Genomic DNA, 14,403 nt, shown 5'->3' on the forward strand with positions numbered 1-14,403 from the left:
AAACTATATATTAAAAATGAAAATGAATAAGTAAAATAAAAAGTTTTCTTTCGTCATAATTGATTTTTAAAACTAAATTTCAAACAAATTTTTTTATTTATTCTTTATTTATTATAATACTTTCAATATCCAATAAATTAATTATTTTGAATTTGTTTAAAAATCTTTATGTCGTTATTATTAAAGCTTTTTATATGTTGAAAAGCATTTTGTTGAGCTTGTGTTTCATATTGCAAACATTAAAACCGTTTTTCTAAGTCAAGACAAACTCCAATTAAAAATAAGGTTACTGTCCTCTAGCGGTAAAAGAGTATAAAATTTTTTTTGATAATTTAACGCAGTATTTCTGGACGCTATGTTGAATTGTTGCTGTGGTTGAGTCATTTTAAGGTGATTTTTTCTAATACCAAAATTTTTGTCTACTAAAATTTTAACACGATCGCATTTATGAAGTGAAGTCTAGAGATTAAAAATATTTTAAAAGAAACTTAATTAATTGGTATGTAACATTTTTTGCTACAAGATCTTACAAATTACCAATCTTAAGTATTTATATAGAAAAATGCTGATAGAAAAAATGTCTGTTACCCCTAGCTACAGATATCATGTCCAGTCATATTCTTTACGATTATACCATGTTTGCTTGGGCCAGAACGCGTCTTCCAATGTGATATTAAAAAATAATCAACCTGAATTGTTTGCATAAAGATCTACTAAAGTTGTAGTGCTTTGCTTCATCACTGGTTTCGAAATTACAACGACAAATCCAACTAGTACTTCTAGGTACTTTAAATATCTTTTTAATATCTGATTGTTAAGATTTCGAAAAACTTGTTAAGATAAAACTGTCACTCAAACTATCAGTATGTGCATTTTTCTTCTTCTTCTTCTTAGCTCCGTTAACTGTTCGTGGAGCATAGGCCTCAAGTTTGTGCATTAACAGGTGTGATCTGGTGTGATCTATATAACGATTTAATTAATTTACTACTTTTGGATTTTTTTATATAAGTATTTAGTTATATTTATATGAATTATATAAATTCATTATATAATTATGAATTAATTTATGAATCCATTAAAACTGATTCCGTTGTTTAAATATTGATGAAGCAATAATATATTTTGAACTATTTAGAAAAAGCTTATGTAAATACCACGTACAGTACTATAAATCTCTAACTTTAACCAGTTAATTAACTTTCACAATAAATTGAAGAAAGCTCAAGTTCGAACATACGACTTAAGTATGGCTTTGGGTCAGTTGGCTAAAGATAATTCACTCTGAGCTTTAAATTCAGCAGGTTACGATAATTATAATTAATGAATAAATAAATAAAAGAAATAATTCCAACACCATTGATAATGGGTATTTGGTAATACTCGAAACAGCTGTATGGTCAGCCAAAAATTCAATAAATTAGAAAAAAATAAAATTTTTTGTTGTAATTTACTACTTCTCGATAATAACCGCTCTATAGAAAATAATTGAGTAAGAATATTTAAAATTGAGTTAAATAGTCTCTGCCATTATAGGTTGAGAAGAAGATTATTCTGGGAGAGGCGACTTGCTAATTATAGTTATCTTCTATTCCTGTTAAAACATTTGGTTTTCCATATGATGTTGAGGAGATCCGATAAGTTTGCCATCATAACTGATGTTAAAATAAAATTTAATATGGATCCCTTACGTCATTGATCATTGCCTCTTTAATCAACCACATTAATAATTATCAATTATCATTCATGTCCTTTAACTGATTATATATAAATATTATGTAAATAAAAAAATTTTATTTAAATTTATTTTGACGTTTTAATTTCATTTTAATTTCATTAATTGCAATTTACAATTTTTATTTATTAATACTATAATCTATAAAAATTCTTATCAGCCTTTCTTAATTCATAATTTGATCTTTTGAATCTAATGAACCTAACATTTAATTAGAAAATATCTTAGATGTTTTTCCAATGTGGCCATGTCTTGATTTCAGTATATAATTTATCACCTGGACAAGCGGTTGCTTTGGTTTGTCTATGTCCCAACAGTGTGTAATCCTCTTTTAAGTAACCTTGCTGCACTGATTGAGCAATGAGATCCTTAGCATTTTGCAACATTTGAGCGGAAGGTGCAGTGTCTAAAATATTTAAATAAATAATAAAATATTAAAATAAAATCACTTTAGTATTTGATGAAAAGTACTTACTTTCAAAAGAACCAATAAATACAATGCCAATACTATTGCGATTATATCCTGGTGCATGGGAGCCTTGCAAACCATAGCCTCTGCCTTCATAAACATTACCATCTCCAGCAATGATGAAATTGTAGCCAATATCGCTAAAGCTACGTCTGTTCTTATGATCCGATTGAATATTCTTAATCATAGTCTTGCATTGTTGTGCACTGCTGCAGCCACCAGGATTATCCGAATGATGTATGATGACATAGTCCACCTTGCCTCTAATGCGAGAGGGAGAACGAGCTGCTACAGCACCCCATGAACTACGCGGTTGTACGGTGATCGCAAAGCAAGCGGGTAATGCTTTAAATAAAATAATTTATGACTTTAATTTTATTTAAATTATAATTAAATTTTATTACCTATTGCAAGCACTAAGAATATTTGCAAATAGTTTCTAGTATTCATTTTATTTTTTTTTTTGATGGTTTAGTCTTGAACTGATCTTCTCGGTTTCAATCTTCACACTTAAATGCTTGATTTCACTTTAGTGTTATCAGTTTATAAATGTTTTGATTTGAAGATCTTTAATTTTTTTCATTTAATTTTGTTTATTAAACAATTTAAAACTTTCTGCTGATAAGCGGAATCATCGTCGCTGTCATTATTGTGGGGATTTACCGTGAGGTTGGAAGAAGAAAACTTCGGTATCAACTTTCGTAGAATCAAATTTTTATTTTAAACTGCGCTTTGTTTCTATTCTAGTCTTGTTTTCTTTTTTTGTGAAGGGGAATCCCAGAAGTAGAGTGTTGTAGTAAATAACTTTGTGCTCCAGGAAACAATATTTACATAAATTTATACGAGTAAGAGCATTTAAATTAATAAACCAAATAAATATAATTCAACAAATATAATAAATTGTTAATATTGCAGTGCATTTCAGTGAAGTGGACACACATAAAATTTTTTTTTAAAAAGAATATTCATTCAAAAAAGAATATTCATTATAAAACATTTTCTGCTTTTAAAAATTAAAATCATAATTTTTATATTATATTTAATTTTAATGTAAGTTTTGACGGTAGTATTTAACTTAATACACAGTCTTGTGTTTAATAGAGCGGTTTCGAACAGTAATGAAGTACAACAACAAAATTTTTTTTATTATCTTAATTTAATTTAATTTATTTTTATTTGCAGTCTCAAAAAATTATTTACGAATAATTAAATATAAGAAATAATTTAAAACCACCGATATTGGGTATTTGGCAATACTTAAAACACCTGTACAGTCAGCCAAATATTCAATTAATTAAATAAAAATAAAAACTTTTGTTATTGAAATTCAGTACTGTTCGAAACCTCTCTATTTTGATTTTTAAGATGTAATGAATTTGTTCTTTAGTTTTTCATAAATTACCGTAAAATAAATTACTATACACTGCAAAAAGATGTTGTGAAAAGGGTAAATTAAGTTTGTTATGATGTTTGCCCCGCCGTGAAGTAGATGCTTGATACTGCTATATTATGTCTTAAGTAACTTGAAACTATTCTAGTAAGTGAGTGAAAAGGTACCATTTTTAATATTTATTAACAGAGTGCAAAATATTAAAAATCAGGGGTTGCGTTTTTATTTATTTCTTGAGCCAAGGCATTGACTTCAAAAGCTATTTAAAATGACACAGTATTCTCTTCAATATCTTTCTTCAATACAACTGATAAGTAATCTTTGAATGAACACCAACATTTATTTATTAACTATTGTTATATTTGGTAAATCGTAATGCATGATATATCCTGTCTCACATAGGTATATTTTAATCTAAAATTAGTGTTTACTAGAAAATGTATTAGAGTTCAACTTCATGAGACTATGCCAATCATTTCTGTCTTATTAGCCAAAAGCATTTTACATTGTTTTAATTTTTTGTTTAAACTTCTCCAATTTATTTACACTATCCTATGACATTAAAGAAAACTACTAAATATATATAAATTTTGCATTGGGTGATAGTCAGCTAATGCTGATTCAGATCAAATCAGATCAAAATGTTACAGATCTGTTTGATTTCATCATCTTAAAATGATCTTAAATGAAAGGAACAAAAAGTTATCTTGAGACTAACAAAATATTGGGTTTAAATCTTTCTGTGCTTCTTTCTATTGGAAAATAAAGATGAGCTTCTTCCGTGTTAGTTACCTATCTAACTGTAAGTCAAGGTACTAGGTGTATGTATAAGTTTTATCCGGCTTCTTTCTGACAAAAAAAAAAATTTATTTTTAAGGGAAATTAATTTTTTTTTATTTAAAATATTTGGTATCGGTTTCTACATATTTTATCAATTTTCTTGCAATTTATGAATACCATGCTAGAAAAACGTCTTGTCTTTAGCGGCAAATCATTCGTCGAGCTATGTTTAAACTTCCTTGAAATTGCTGACGTCCTGTTCAGCGAGTGCATGTCTAAATTAAAATTTATTCCCTTAGTGGTTCTTTTATTAATTTCTATAAATTTACAATCAATTTCAAAAAAACTTTTTTCGATAATAATAAACTTCTTAATGGATATTTCTTGTCACTTTTTTGATGTGTTTAGCCGTGAATTGATATGTCACAGTTTTGTAGTCTAAAGTTATTGGGAGCTACATTTGACACTATCAAGTGAGAGTAAAAGTGACTTAAAATTGTATATATTCAAATATTATCATATATTATGAATTATATGAATATTATGTTATCATATATTATGAATAGATAGATTCCAAACCGATCATATTGTTGTTATCCAAAACTGTATTCTTTATATGGTTATTCTATGGATTATATGTCATTATATTCTCAGAAGCTTCTTCTTCCGTTATATTAAAATGCATGCAAAGTTCTTTTATGGACAGATTTGGATGTGTTACAACGAAAGTTAGTATACTTTCGGGTGATGGATCTTCATAGAAAGTTTCACCACATTTTAAAAATGCTAATGAATTTGCATCACCATGGCGATCTATTATATGTCGTACAAGTTTCTTCGAACATTTGTAAGTCATGCCACATTTATTACAAGAGAGAAATCCATCTGAATCAATCTGTGAGTGTTTTTTAAGATAGTCACTGGTATCCAAATTTTGAAGAACTGGAACATTAATTTCCTTATAAAAACTTTTCAGAGCATAAACCGACTTGTCAACTGACACTGAAGTCGAGGCATTACTGCTAGTATTTGCAACAGAGTGGACATCTGTTTTGTTGTTTTCTACATCCGAATCTCCATGGATTTGTTGATGGATTATAAACTTTTTCTGCTGTGAAAATGATACATTACATATTTTGCACTCAAACAAGTTTTTAGCACTATGAAATTGTATGTGTTGTATCAGTTTAGTAGAATTGGAGAAGCACTTCGGACAATATGGACATACAAATGGATGTTGTCCAGTGTGTAGTAGAAAGTGTTTTTGTAAATTAAAGTCTCGTGAAAATGTTTTTCTGCATAAACCACAAGTATAAGGGCGCACACCTGTATGTATCACAGTGTGTTTCTTCAGATCTGAATGACGATTAAATCCCTTTTTACAGAGCGGACATATATTTGCTTTTAATTTCGAATGATTATTTTTAATGTGCTCAATAAGATCTCTACGATTTCTCCAGATTAATGTACAAAACTGGCAGCCATATGGCTTATTTCTGTCATGAGTATTTTCATGTTGTTTACACTCCGCTTCAATACTAAAGGCGAGATCACAAAACTTACAAAGAAAATTTTCTTTTATCGGTACATTTAACACAATCAAGGACATTAGTTCCTGAGCCTCTTGAATACTTGGAGATGATTCAGTTATTACACTATTTGATGGTAAGTTCTGTTGAACTTGATTATTTCCAGATGGAGAAAGAGGTGGACATAGTAAATTTTTGATTCGTGTTGGCTCATGTTGTATAGTTGAAGAGTTTGATATTCTTTCTAAATAGTCAATAAAAGAATTATTCCCAGTTGGCATTCCTGTGAATGTACTAGAATTATTGTATAGGGCACTTGAGTATGATACGTTGCCTCGTTGATTTTCGGAATGATTCGAAGAAATGTTTAATTCAGCAAGAGGTGAACTAAAACTGCTCCCTTTAAGATTTACCAAATCATTGTTGTTATTTGAAATAATGGAAGATGTTGCGCAGCTAGGAGTATCTTCTACATAAGTTGTTGCATTTACTTTGCGATCCAAAGACAAGTTAAAACGAATTGGAAGACTTTTATTCTTCATTGTGCTATCATTGTTAGTGTATTTATATATCTTATTATGTGATCGCAATTTATAACCAGTTGCGAGGCTTGTATTCTTCTTTGCGTCATTTTCGTTGGGGCACATAGTATCTGAGGGTAGCACAGAACCGTTTAGAGATGTATTGAAAAAAGATTCAATATTGTTTGAACCAACATTCCCAGCAGCATGCGCAGAATCATTAACACTTTTAATATCTAAATTGTTTGCAGAAAGTTGGTTTTGAGATTTTAATTTTAATTCGTAAGACTTTTGACTTTTGTTTTTGAAAAGAGCGATTTCCGATTGTGAAGCGTCTGTATTTTCAGCTTCATATAATCCACTTAATTTTGCATTTATTTCATTAAAGTTTAAAGTTTGTGCTGAAGTTTCTATACAAGGTTGAACCGATTCATGCGCATCTACATGATTATAATTATATTTTGGAAATAAAAAGTATGTTCAAAAACTTACTTTGAGCGAACTTAGAGGGATCTATTTTCAATTCCTCGTTGAAACGTGCACGTTTAGGTTCTAATATGCCAACCTTTTCATCCATATTTAGAACCTTAGCATTATGGATTTCTTTGGGTCTTTTTTTTCTAATTTTCTTTACCATTTTGCGTGGACTTTTATAACCAAAACTTAAGTCCTTAAGTCACAGGTTGACTTACTTGAATTTAAGACAATTCTGATAATATTTTTATAAGTAAAAACATTTTTCAACTGAAGTCTAAAGAACTTTTGACGCTAAGAACAAAAAATCAGTAAAATTAAATGATGTTACCAACTAAGAATTTTTCACTATAAAGCCTGCCATATATTTTTTATTGCACGTTCTATTGTTTCTTTAAACATATTCTTGATTTCTAAATTTTTTGGATTTGCCATACTTACATACTAAAAATTTCGAATATTTCTTTAATTTAACATAAGTAACTATACATCTCATTCTAATATGGCATTTACACTGGCCGTAAATGACTCATTTCAAAGCAGTAGCTTGAAAGTATTTACCAAAGAAGATAAAGAAAAGAAACTGAGAGTTGCTCGAGAAATTGTGTGTAAAATCTTCTGGATAATTCAAATAATATTCAATATTTTGAGTAATGAGGTGAAAATATCACGCAGTAGAAAAACAAAAAGCCTAATGCTACACAATAGCGCATGATCATTTTCCCCACCCGGTCTTGCTATTTTGCCCACCCAGTCCCTACTCACCACGATACTTGCTAAAATAAGAGCACTTTCCGAAAAATTTTGTTGTGTTTTGGTTTTTTGATGTTAAAAATTCCTTAAGACATTTGTTTGTGATATTACACAAAGAGGCGCAATGATTCAAAATTTCCTTTCAGTTACTTTTCTTTGTCTTCTTCGGTATTTACATTCGTTGTTCTTTATTGGTTCTTATTTCAAAGAGTTGATTTGTCCACGTGCGTGTTGATTTCGGCAAAACTTGAATATTACACTCAACGAAAAATGGTTAGTGTTATTGATAATATTTTAAACTCAAAAATATGATTGATACTATTTAGTTTATTTATTGGAAAACAATATTATTACTTAACTTAATTTTATTAATAGATAATAAATTACAATGACATAATTTTATTAATAGATAATGAATTATAATAACTTAATTTTATTAATAGATAATGAATTATAATAACTTAATTTTATTGTGACGATGTTGTTGTTAATTATAGTCGTCACAACTGAAAACTTATTTTTAACTTCGATTAAGTACTTTTTAGGAAGTAGAAGTTTCAAAAAGAGGTGCATCGTTTTCTAGGAAATGATACGACCATATAGATTTTACGAAGTTATAAAAATTTGCTCCATATTTTTACTCAATACATAGTGCTTTAAGTATTACTATAGTTTACTGTACTTACGGTACTTCAGTTATTAGTTATCTGATATAGTAGAAACAAATATTAAGAATACATTACGCAAAAACGAGTTATAGCTGGCGCAAAATTGTTACATCGTAACGCAATGTTGATATAAATAAACGTTGTTATAAAAATAGCTGAGATGGTATGTCTAAAACTTATAAGATAAACCAAAACATGTTAACTCTTCTTCGGAGAGTTCCCACACTGAAGAAGAAGCTGGAGAAGGTATTCATGAGCTGTGGTTGAAATCCTTATAAGCGCTAGGGAAAAACACAACTCTTTTTTAATCAGAAATTAATCTATACATACTTTAACCTTGAACGTAATTATCATACATATAGAATAGTTATTCTACTTGATGGTCAGACAATTTTAAAAGCACTCGATTCTCAACATGTAACATCAAGTCTATTGATGGAGTGTCTCAAAAAGCTTAATGTGAGATTCTTCAACAAAACAATCAGATATGCATCCAACGGGTTCTGCTGATATTTCCGGCACCGAAGTTGCAGACAAACTTGCCAGGTAAAGGGTGGCCTACCTTGGTGTAGGCCCGAAACTATTTTGTGGGTTTAGAGGAGGTAATTTCTTTTCACCAATTTCAAAAGAAGAGGAGAACCAAAATAAGCTCTACTGGAATAAACTACCAGTGCCATTACAATTAAAATCGGTTATATCCTTAAACTTAAAACAATTTAAGGATTGACTCCAATTAATTGAAAATAATTTTTAAATAATTACAGGAACTCTGACAGGGTACTATAGGTTAAACTTAACCTTATCAATATGGTATCAGCAGTAATAGCAATTATAGTTTGCAAACAGAAGCATAGTTTCGTGTGTGTCTAGAGACAAGAAACATAGTTAACAAAAAAGTGAATTGGACATTATTTTTTTCTAAAAAATTATTATAAGATTAAGTGGAACAATAACACTTTCGAAACGAAAAACTTATTCTAATGAAATTTGTAGGTTTCAAAGTCGGTTTTATTTTTTTTGGGAGTTTAACTGTTATTTTGATCGTATTTTTTTTGTATATTTTGTATATACATTTGTATATTTTGTATATACATATATATGTATACGTATATATATATATACATATATATATATATACGTATTTTGACAAATTCGCTTTTGCCTTCATCAGGAGCATTCCTATTAGGTTTTGTAAAAAACAGAATTAAACGTCAAAACACGTATTAATATTTTGTAACGTATTAATTCATAACGAAAGAAGTAATTAAGTGGGCATCTCATATCGGATAAATAAATAAGTCTCGGCAATATAGTTTTAATACTACAATTTATGGGGAAACTTGATTTGACTACTACGACTATGATTTAGCAATCCCTTTTTCACATAGACTTCTGAGTCTCTGGCTGTAATGGATTAAATTTAAAAATTGAGATTTTAAAGAACTAATAAGAAATTTTTATTTTAATAGATATGGATTCTACGTGTTCAGCAAAGTTGTTACGAATTAATAAATAAGTTTCAGTCTGTTAGACATCCTTCCCAAAATTACGTTTATTGCCTCATAAAATGTGGTTTTATCTAAAATCAAACTGTAGAAAAAAAAAACAATTTTTAATACAATTTTAAGTATATTTTAAAAATCTTTCCTTTTGAGAAAGGGGGGAAATGGGGATCTAAAAATAATATTTTTTAATCTATTTATAAAGATAATATAGGGGTCTATAATCGCATTTCTTAAATTAAATATTTTTTATTAACCCTTTAAAATCACAACATTTGAACTTCAACTCATTATGGTTGGTTGGTTGCAGTGGCAGGTCATTAGATAACTTACTTGTACTTCAATTAGCAATTTTTCGAAATTTTGCTACCACATTTATCACAAGAACCCTAGTATAGAAGAGTAAACATTAAATCCATCCCGTCGAATTTAGATAATTTAATAGGTCTTTCGTTTTCATCGATGAACAGTCAGATAAACTATCAAAAAAGTATCCTCCTAAGAACCTATATCTTCTGGACACCAAAGCCGGGCATTCACAGAGAACATATATTATGGTTTCTTTTTCCTGTGGGTTTTCTCAACTTCTGCAGTGAGGATTATGAAGAATTCGCAGTTTCTTTGCGAGAGTTTTTATACACCAATGACCAGAAAGAACTGTATTAAGCCTAGCAGTGTTCACGCGGTCTCTTTTGATGAGTTCAGATGATCTATTTTTAACTCATTATAGTCACAGATTCACATTTAGATAAAAAAACGGGTGGAAGAATTGAGACCAGTTGCTCTTAATTATCTTTATAGTAATGAAAAATTAAAATTAGCGTAATTATTTTAATAAAACAAGGTTATTGTTAAGTTAAATAATTTATTCAAATTTTTATTTTTTTCATTAAATATTTATATTATAAATTTTTTTTCTTAATTTTCGCATTTCAAATTTTTTCTCCATTTTCATCATCATTTCAAGAATAGTTTACAGTTCGCTTTTTCAATATTAAAACAAAATTATTTATTATTTTTAATTTTATTTTACAATTAAGTTTCGTTTATTTTTAAATATAGTTTATAGACAATTTTTTTTAGCTGTTTTATAAAAAAGTAAGTTTTATAAAGTATAATTTTTTTTTAAGTCTTAAAAAAAAAATACATAGAAATTTAGTGTAAGAATTAATAATGAATAAAATATTAAAATCATTTAAAACTCAACTGCTAAAACAAAAATTTTTTTTTTATGTAGTATAAAACAAAAAATTAAAATTTATATAAAACTAAATCATATTTTTTTAATTCTGTTTGTATTTTATTTTTTTGGTTAATTTTAGACACAATAAGTTTTTTCCATTTAATTTTAGCTGCAATTTTTGTTTGAATTTATACTTTTAACTTGAACTTTAAAATTTGTTTTTTTTAACGTTTTAATGCTTAATTTATAAATTTCATAGAAAAGTGCAATTTAAACTAATTTAATTTATTATATATTTTACTTCAGTTTTTTTTATTTCTTTATATAATTTGTAAAGACTTTTTTCAGAAAGAGTGTTTATGCTAAGTTTTTTGAGTAAACTAACTTTGACTTATTTTTGTTTTAGTATATATAATGTATGTATTTATACTAAGAAAGTATATAAAACTATAAATATAAGTTTAATTTTCATTGCATTTAATATGAAACTATAATATACATATATATATATAAATTTATGTATATATAAATATATGTATATGTAAACATATATCAGTTTCCCACGAAAATTACTTAAATGCTAAATATAATTTATTTTAAGATTTTAAACCTTTTCAAATTTAATAAAAAGTTTTTTTAATTTTTTGTTTATAAAAATAGTTTAAAAAAATATTTTATTAAATTTAAAAATGTTTTATTACTGAAAAAAGAGGAAGAGCATTTTTAAATACATATTTGTAAATATTATATAGTTATTATACATATATAATATATATATATATTTATTAATTATAATTTCACGAGCACACGCGAGCATCTTTCTGTAATTTTTTACTTAATATTTTACAAATTTTTTTGTTTCTTTTAAAATATTTAATATATTATTGCTAATTTGCTTATATACTTTAATTTCAAAAATTTCTGGTTTTTTGTTCTTATCATAATTTCTCATTATTCTGAAATGTTTTTACAAATTATTTTTTTTTTATCAAATTATTTTTTATTGCTCTTTATTATTTATTGTTTTTTTTCTGCTAAAGATCGCAGCTTTTCCTACAAATTCTGCAGTTTAAAATATTCATTCGTATTCCTTATGGTTTTACATTTGCGTCTATTTGCTATTTTGCTATAATCCTTAATTTTAAAATTTCTAAAAAATTTTTGCATTCTGGGTCCATTTTTCAAAAAAAAATTACTTTTGTTTTATTTTAAATATTTTTATATATTTATTTTGGAAAACCTGATTCATTACTTCTCCTCGTTAAGTTCAAATTTCAAATATCTTGGTTCATTACAAATTTATGGGTCTTGTCTTGAAACACAATTTCTGTTGTGAGCATACAAAGTTGATTTTATTTATAATATAATTAAGTGTTTATATATATAATATATATATATATTTATGTATGTATATATATGTTTAATAAAATTGTATATATTTAAATGTATTTTGAATTTATATTTAATGGCGTTAGAATCTTTTAATTTTTGAAGCTTGTAAAAATATAACTTTTTTCTATATTTGATTATATATATATATAATATAATTTATTGTGGTTAATTTTTTTTTTATTAAAAAATTTATTTTCGATATGTACAAAATTTGAAATATCCAAAGATTTGTGTTTCTTTAAGTTATTTAAATACTGTTTGAAATGGAATGAAAAAGTTGTTTTTTTTTTAAAAATTCATTTAAAATTTATTAAAAAGAAAATTTAAAAAATAAAGTGATTTATAATTATAATACTTTTAATTTATAATTTAAAAAAAAAAATGATATAAAATAGGAATATTTTAATATCTTTAAAAAAAGTTATATCCTGTTTAATTAAATGAATTTCAATTTAAAATTATTTATTAAAAATTCAAATCAATTTCAAATAAAATTCCAATATATATGTTTTTTTTCTTGAAAAGTAATTTGTGCGGAACTTAATAAAAAAAATAAAATATATATATAATTCAAATAAACTTTAAAGAAGGTTGCGATAGCCTTTTAATCAATTACTCCAATTTAAAATTATTTATTAATAATTCCAATATATTTTAAATAAAATGGTAATGTTTTTGTTTTTTTTCTTGGTAAAATGTATCATCGTCGAATTTAATAAAGAATGTCTATATTATAATATAATTAAAATATATAATTAATAATAATATTTAAATAAAAGAATTTCAATTTAAAATTATTTTTTAAAAATTTATATATATTTCAAATAAAATTGCAATATTTATGTTTTTTTTGTTTTTGAAAAGTAATTTATACAGAACTTAATAAAAAATATGTTTATAATTCAAATACACTTTAAATAAGGTGGCAATATTGTTTTAATCAGGGACCGTAACAGAGACAAAATTTATTCCATTTATATTCATTATGGTATTAAAATAGGTCATACTTGAGTTCCAATCATTTTGGGACTGCAATTCTCATAAATCTATCTATCTATTGCTATTGCTATTATTTTTTTGTTACATAGAATTGGTTTTAAAATCATTAAAAAAATGTGACAAATTTATTCATAACTAATGTACAAAAAAAAATTTTAAAAATAACAAATGACGTTAAAAATAATAATACATATATTATAAAATAAATTGTATATATTACATAAAATAAAATAATAACAATAATATATCTCAAATTATTTTTAATATTTAAATTGCAATTTTATTAGTTAATTAACAAAGAAAATATAAATTACAAAATGATATTTATCTGTAATTGATTGATAGATAGGTTTAAGCTGAGTGTCACCAAAGTACTTTCATCAAAATGGTTCCATTGTCCAACTCGATGTCCCGTTTTGGTTACTACTGGTTTAGTAATGGAATGGAATTTTCTTACTATGATTGAACGTCTTAATACGTAAAATAAGTTTATCTTTATTGATGTTTTAATAACTAACTATTCTTATTTTTTTTTCGATGTTATTACAATTTTTTTTTTATTTTCCATTATCATGTTGTGAAACCTTTCGAGTATACCATATTTATTCCGTTTAAAAGTCGTGTAAATGGGGGATTATTTCTTTGGAGCCACTTTTTTAGAATGAATTTAAAATAAAAATTTGCAGTAGTTAAATAAAAAATATGGATAAAAATACGTTTTAATAAATAAAAATAAAAACAAAAATTTTAAAAAATATTTTTTAAGAACCAACTATATACTTTATCAAGTTTAGTCTATATATTATAAGTAAATATATTTTGATTATTTAATGTATCCAGTTCAAAATATTTTTAATAAATTAATACTGTTTAGTGGATTAGGGTAAAGATTGGGATTGGATTGGGATTTTTATATAAAGAAAGGTAAAAAACAAAAAAATTTACAAATTATATAGTTGCTTTCATAAAATGTAATGTAAAATTAAATAATTAATAATAATAATTAATAAT

General features: G+C 26.0%; 3 protein-coding genes across 4 annotated transcripts in view; all 3 read right to left on the bottom strand.

Annotated features, from left to right (window-relative positions):
* The window catches only part of LOC119668769 (phosphatase and actin regulator 1), a 413,254-nt gene that overhangs the window by 243,082 nt on the left and 155,769 nt on the right, over window positions 1-14,403 (bottom strand). The gene's annotated exons all lie outside the window — the stretch shown is intronic.
* Window positions 1,794-2,718, bottom strand: LOC119668789 (peptidoglycan-recognition protein SB1-like). Its single transcript, XM_038078431.1, has 3 exons — window positions 2,606-2,718; window positions 2,208-2,546; window positions 1,794-2,138 (listed from the first exon to the last, which is right to left on the bottom strand). Exons 1-3 carry the CDS (start codon window positions 2,649-2,651, stop codon window positions 1,957-1,959), a joined length of 567 nt encoding a protein of 188 aa, XP_037934359.1. The 5' UTR covers window positions 2,652-2,718; the 3' UTR covers window positions 1,794-1,956.
* LOC119668782 (zinc finger protein 813-like) lies at window positions 4,504-7,213 on the bottom strand. The gene is made up of 2 exons (XM_038078418.1): window positions 6,914-7,213; window positions 4,504-6,861 (listed from the first exon to the last, which is right to left on the bottom strand). The coding sequence occupies exons 1-2, from the start codon at window positions 7,056-7,058 to the stop codon at window positions 4,997-4,999; spliced, it is 2,010 nt and encodes a 669-aa protein (XP_037934346.1). The 5' UTR covers window positions 7,059-7,213; the 3' UTR covers window positions 4,504-4,996.

The sequence above is a fragment of the Teleopsis dalmanni genome, chromosome 1 (genome assembly GCF_002237135.1).
Source record: "Teleopsis dalmanni isolate 2A chromosome 1, ASM223713v2, whole genome shotgun sequence".
NCBI classification, from domain to species: Eukaryota; Metazoa; Arthropoda; class Insecta; order Diptera; family Diopsidae; genus Teleopsis; species Teleopsis dalmanni.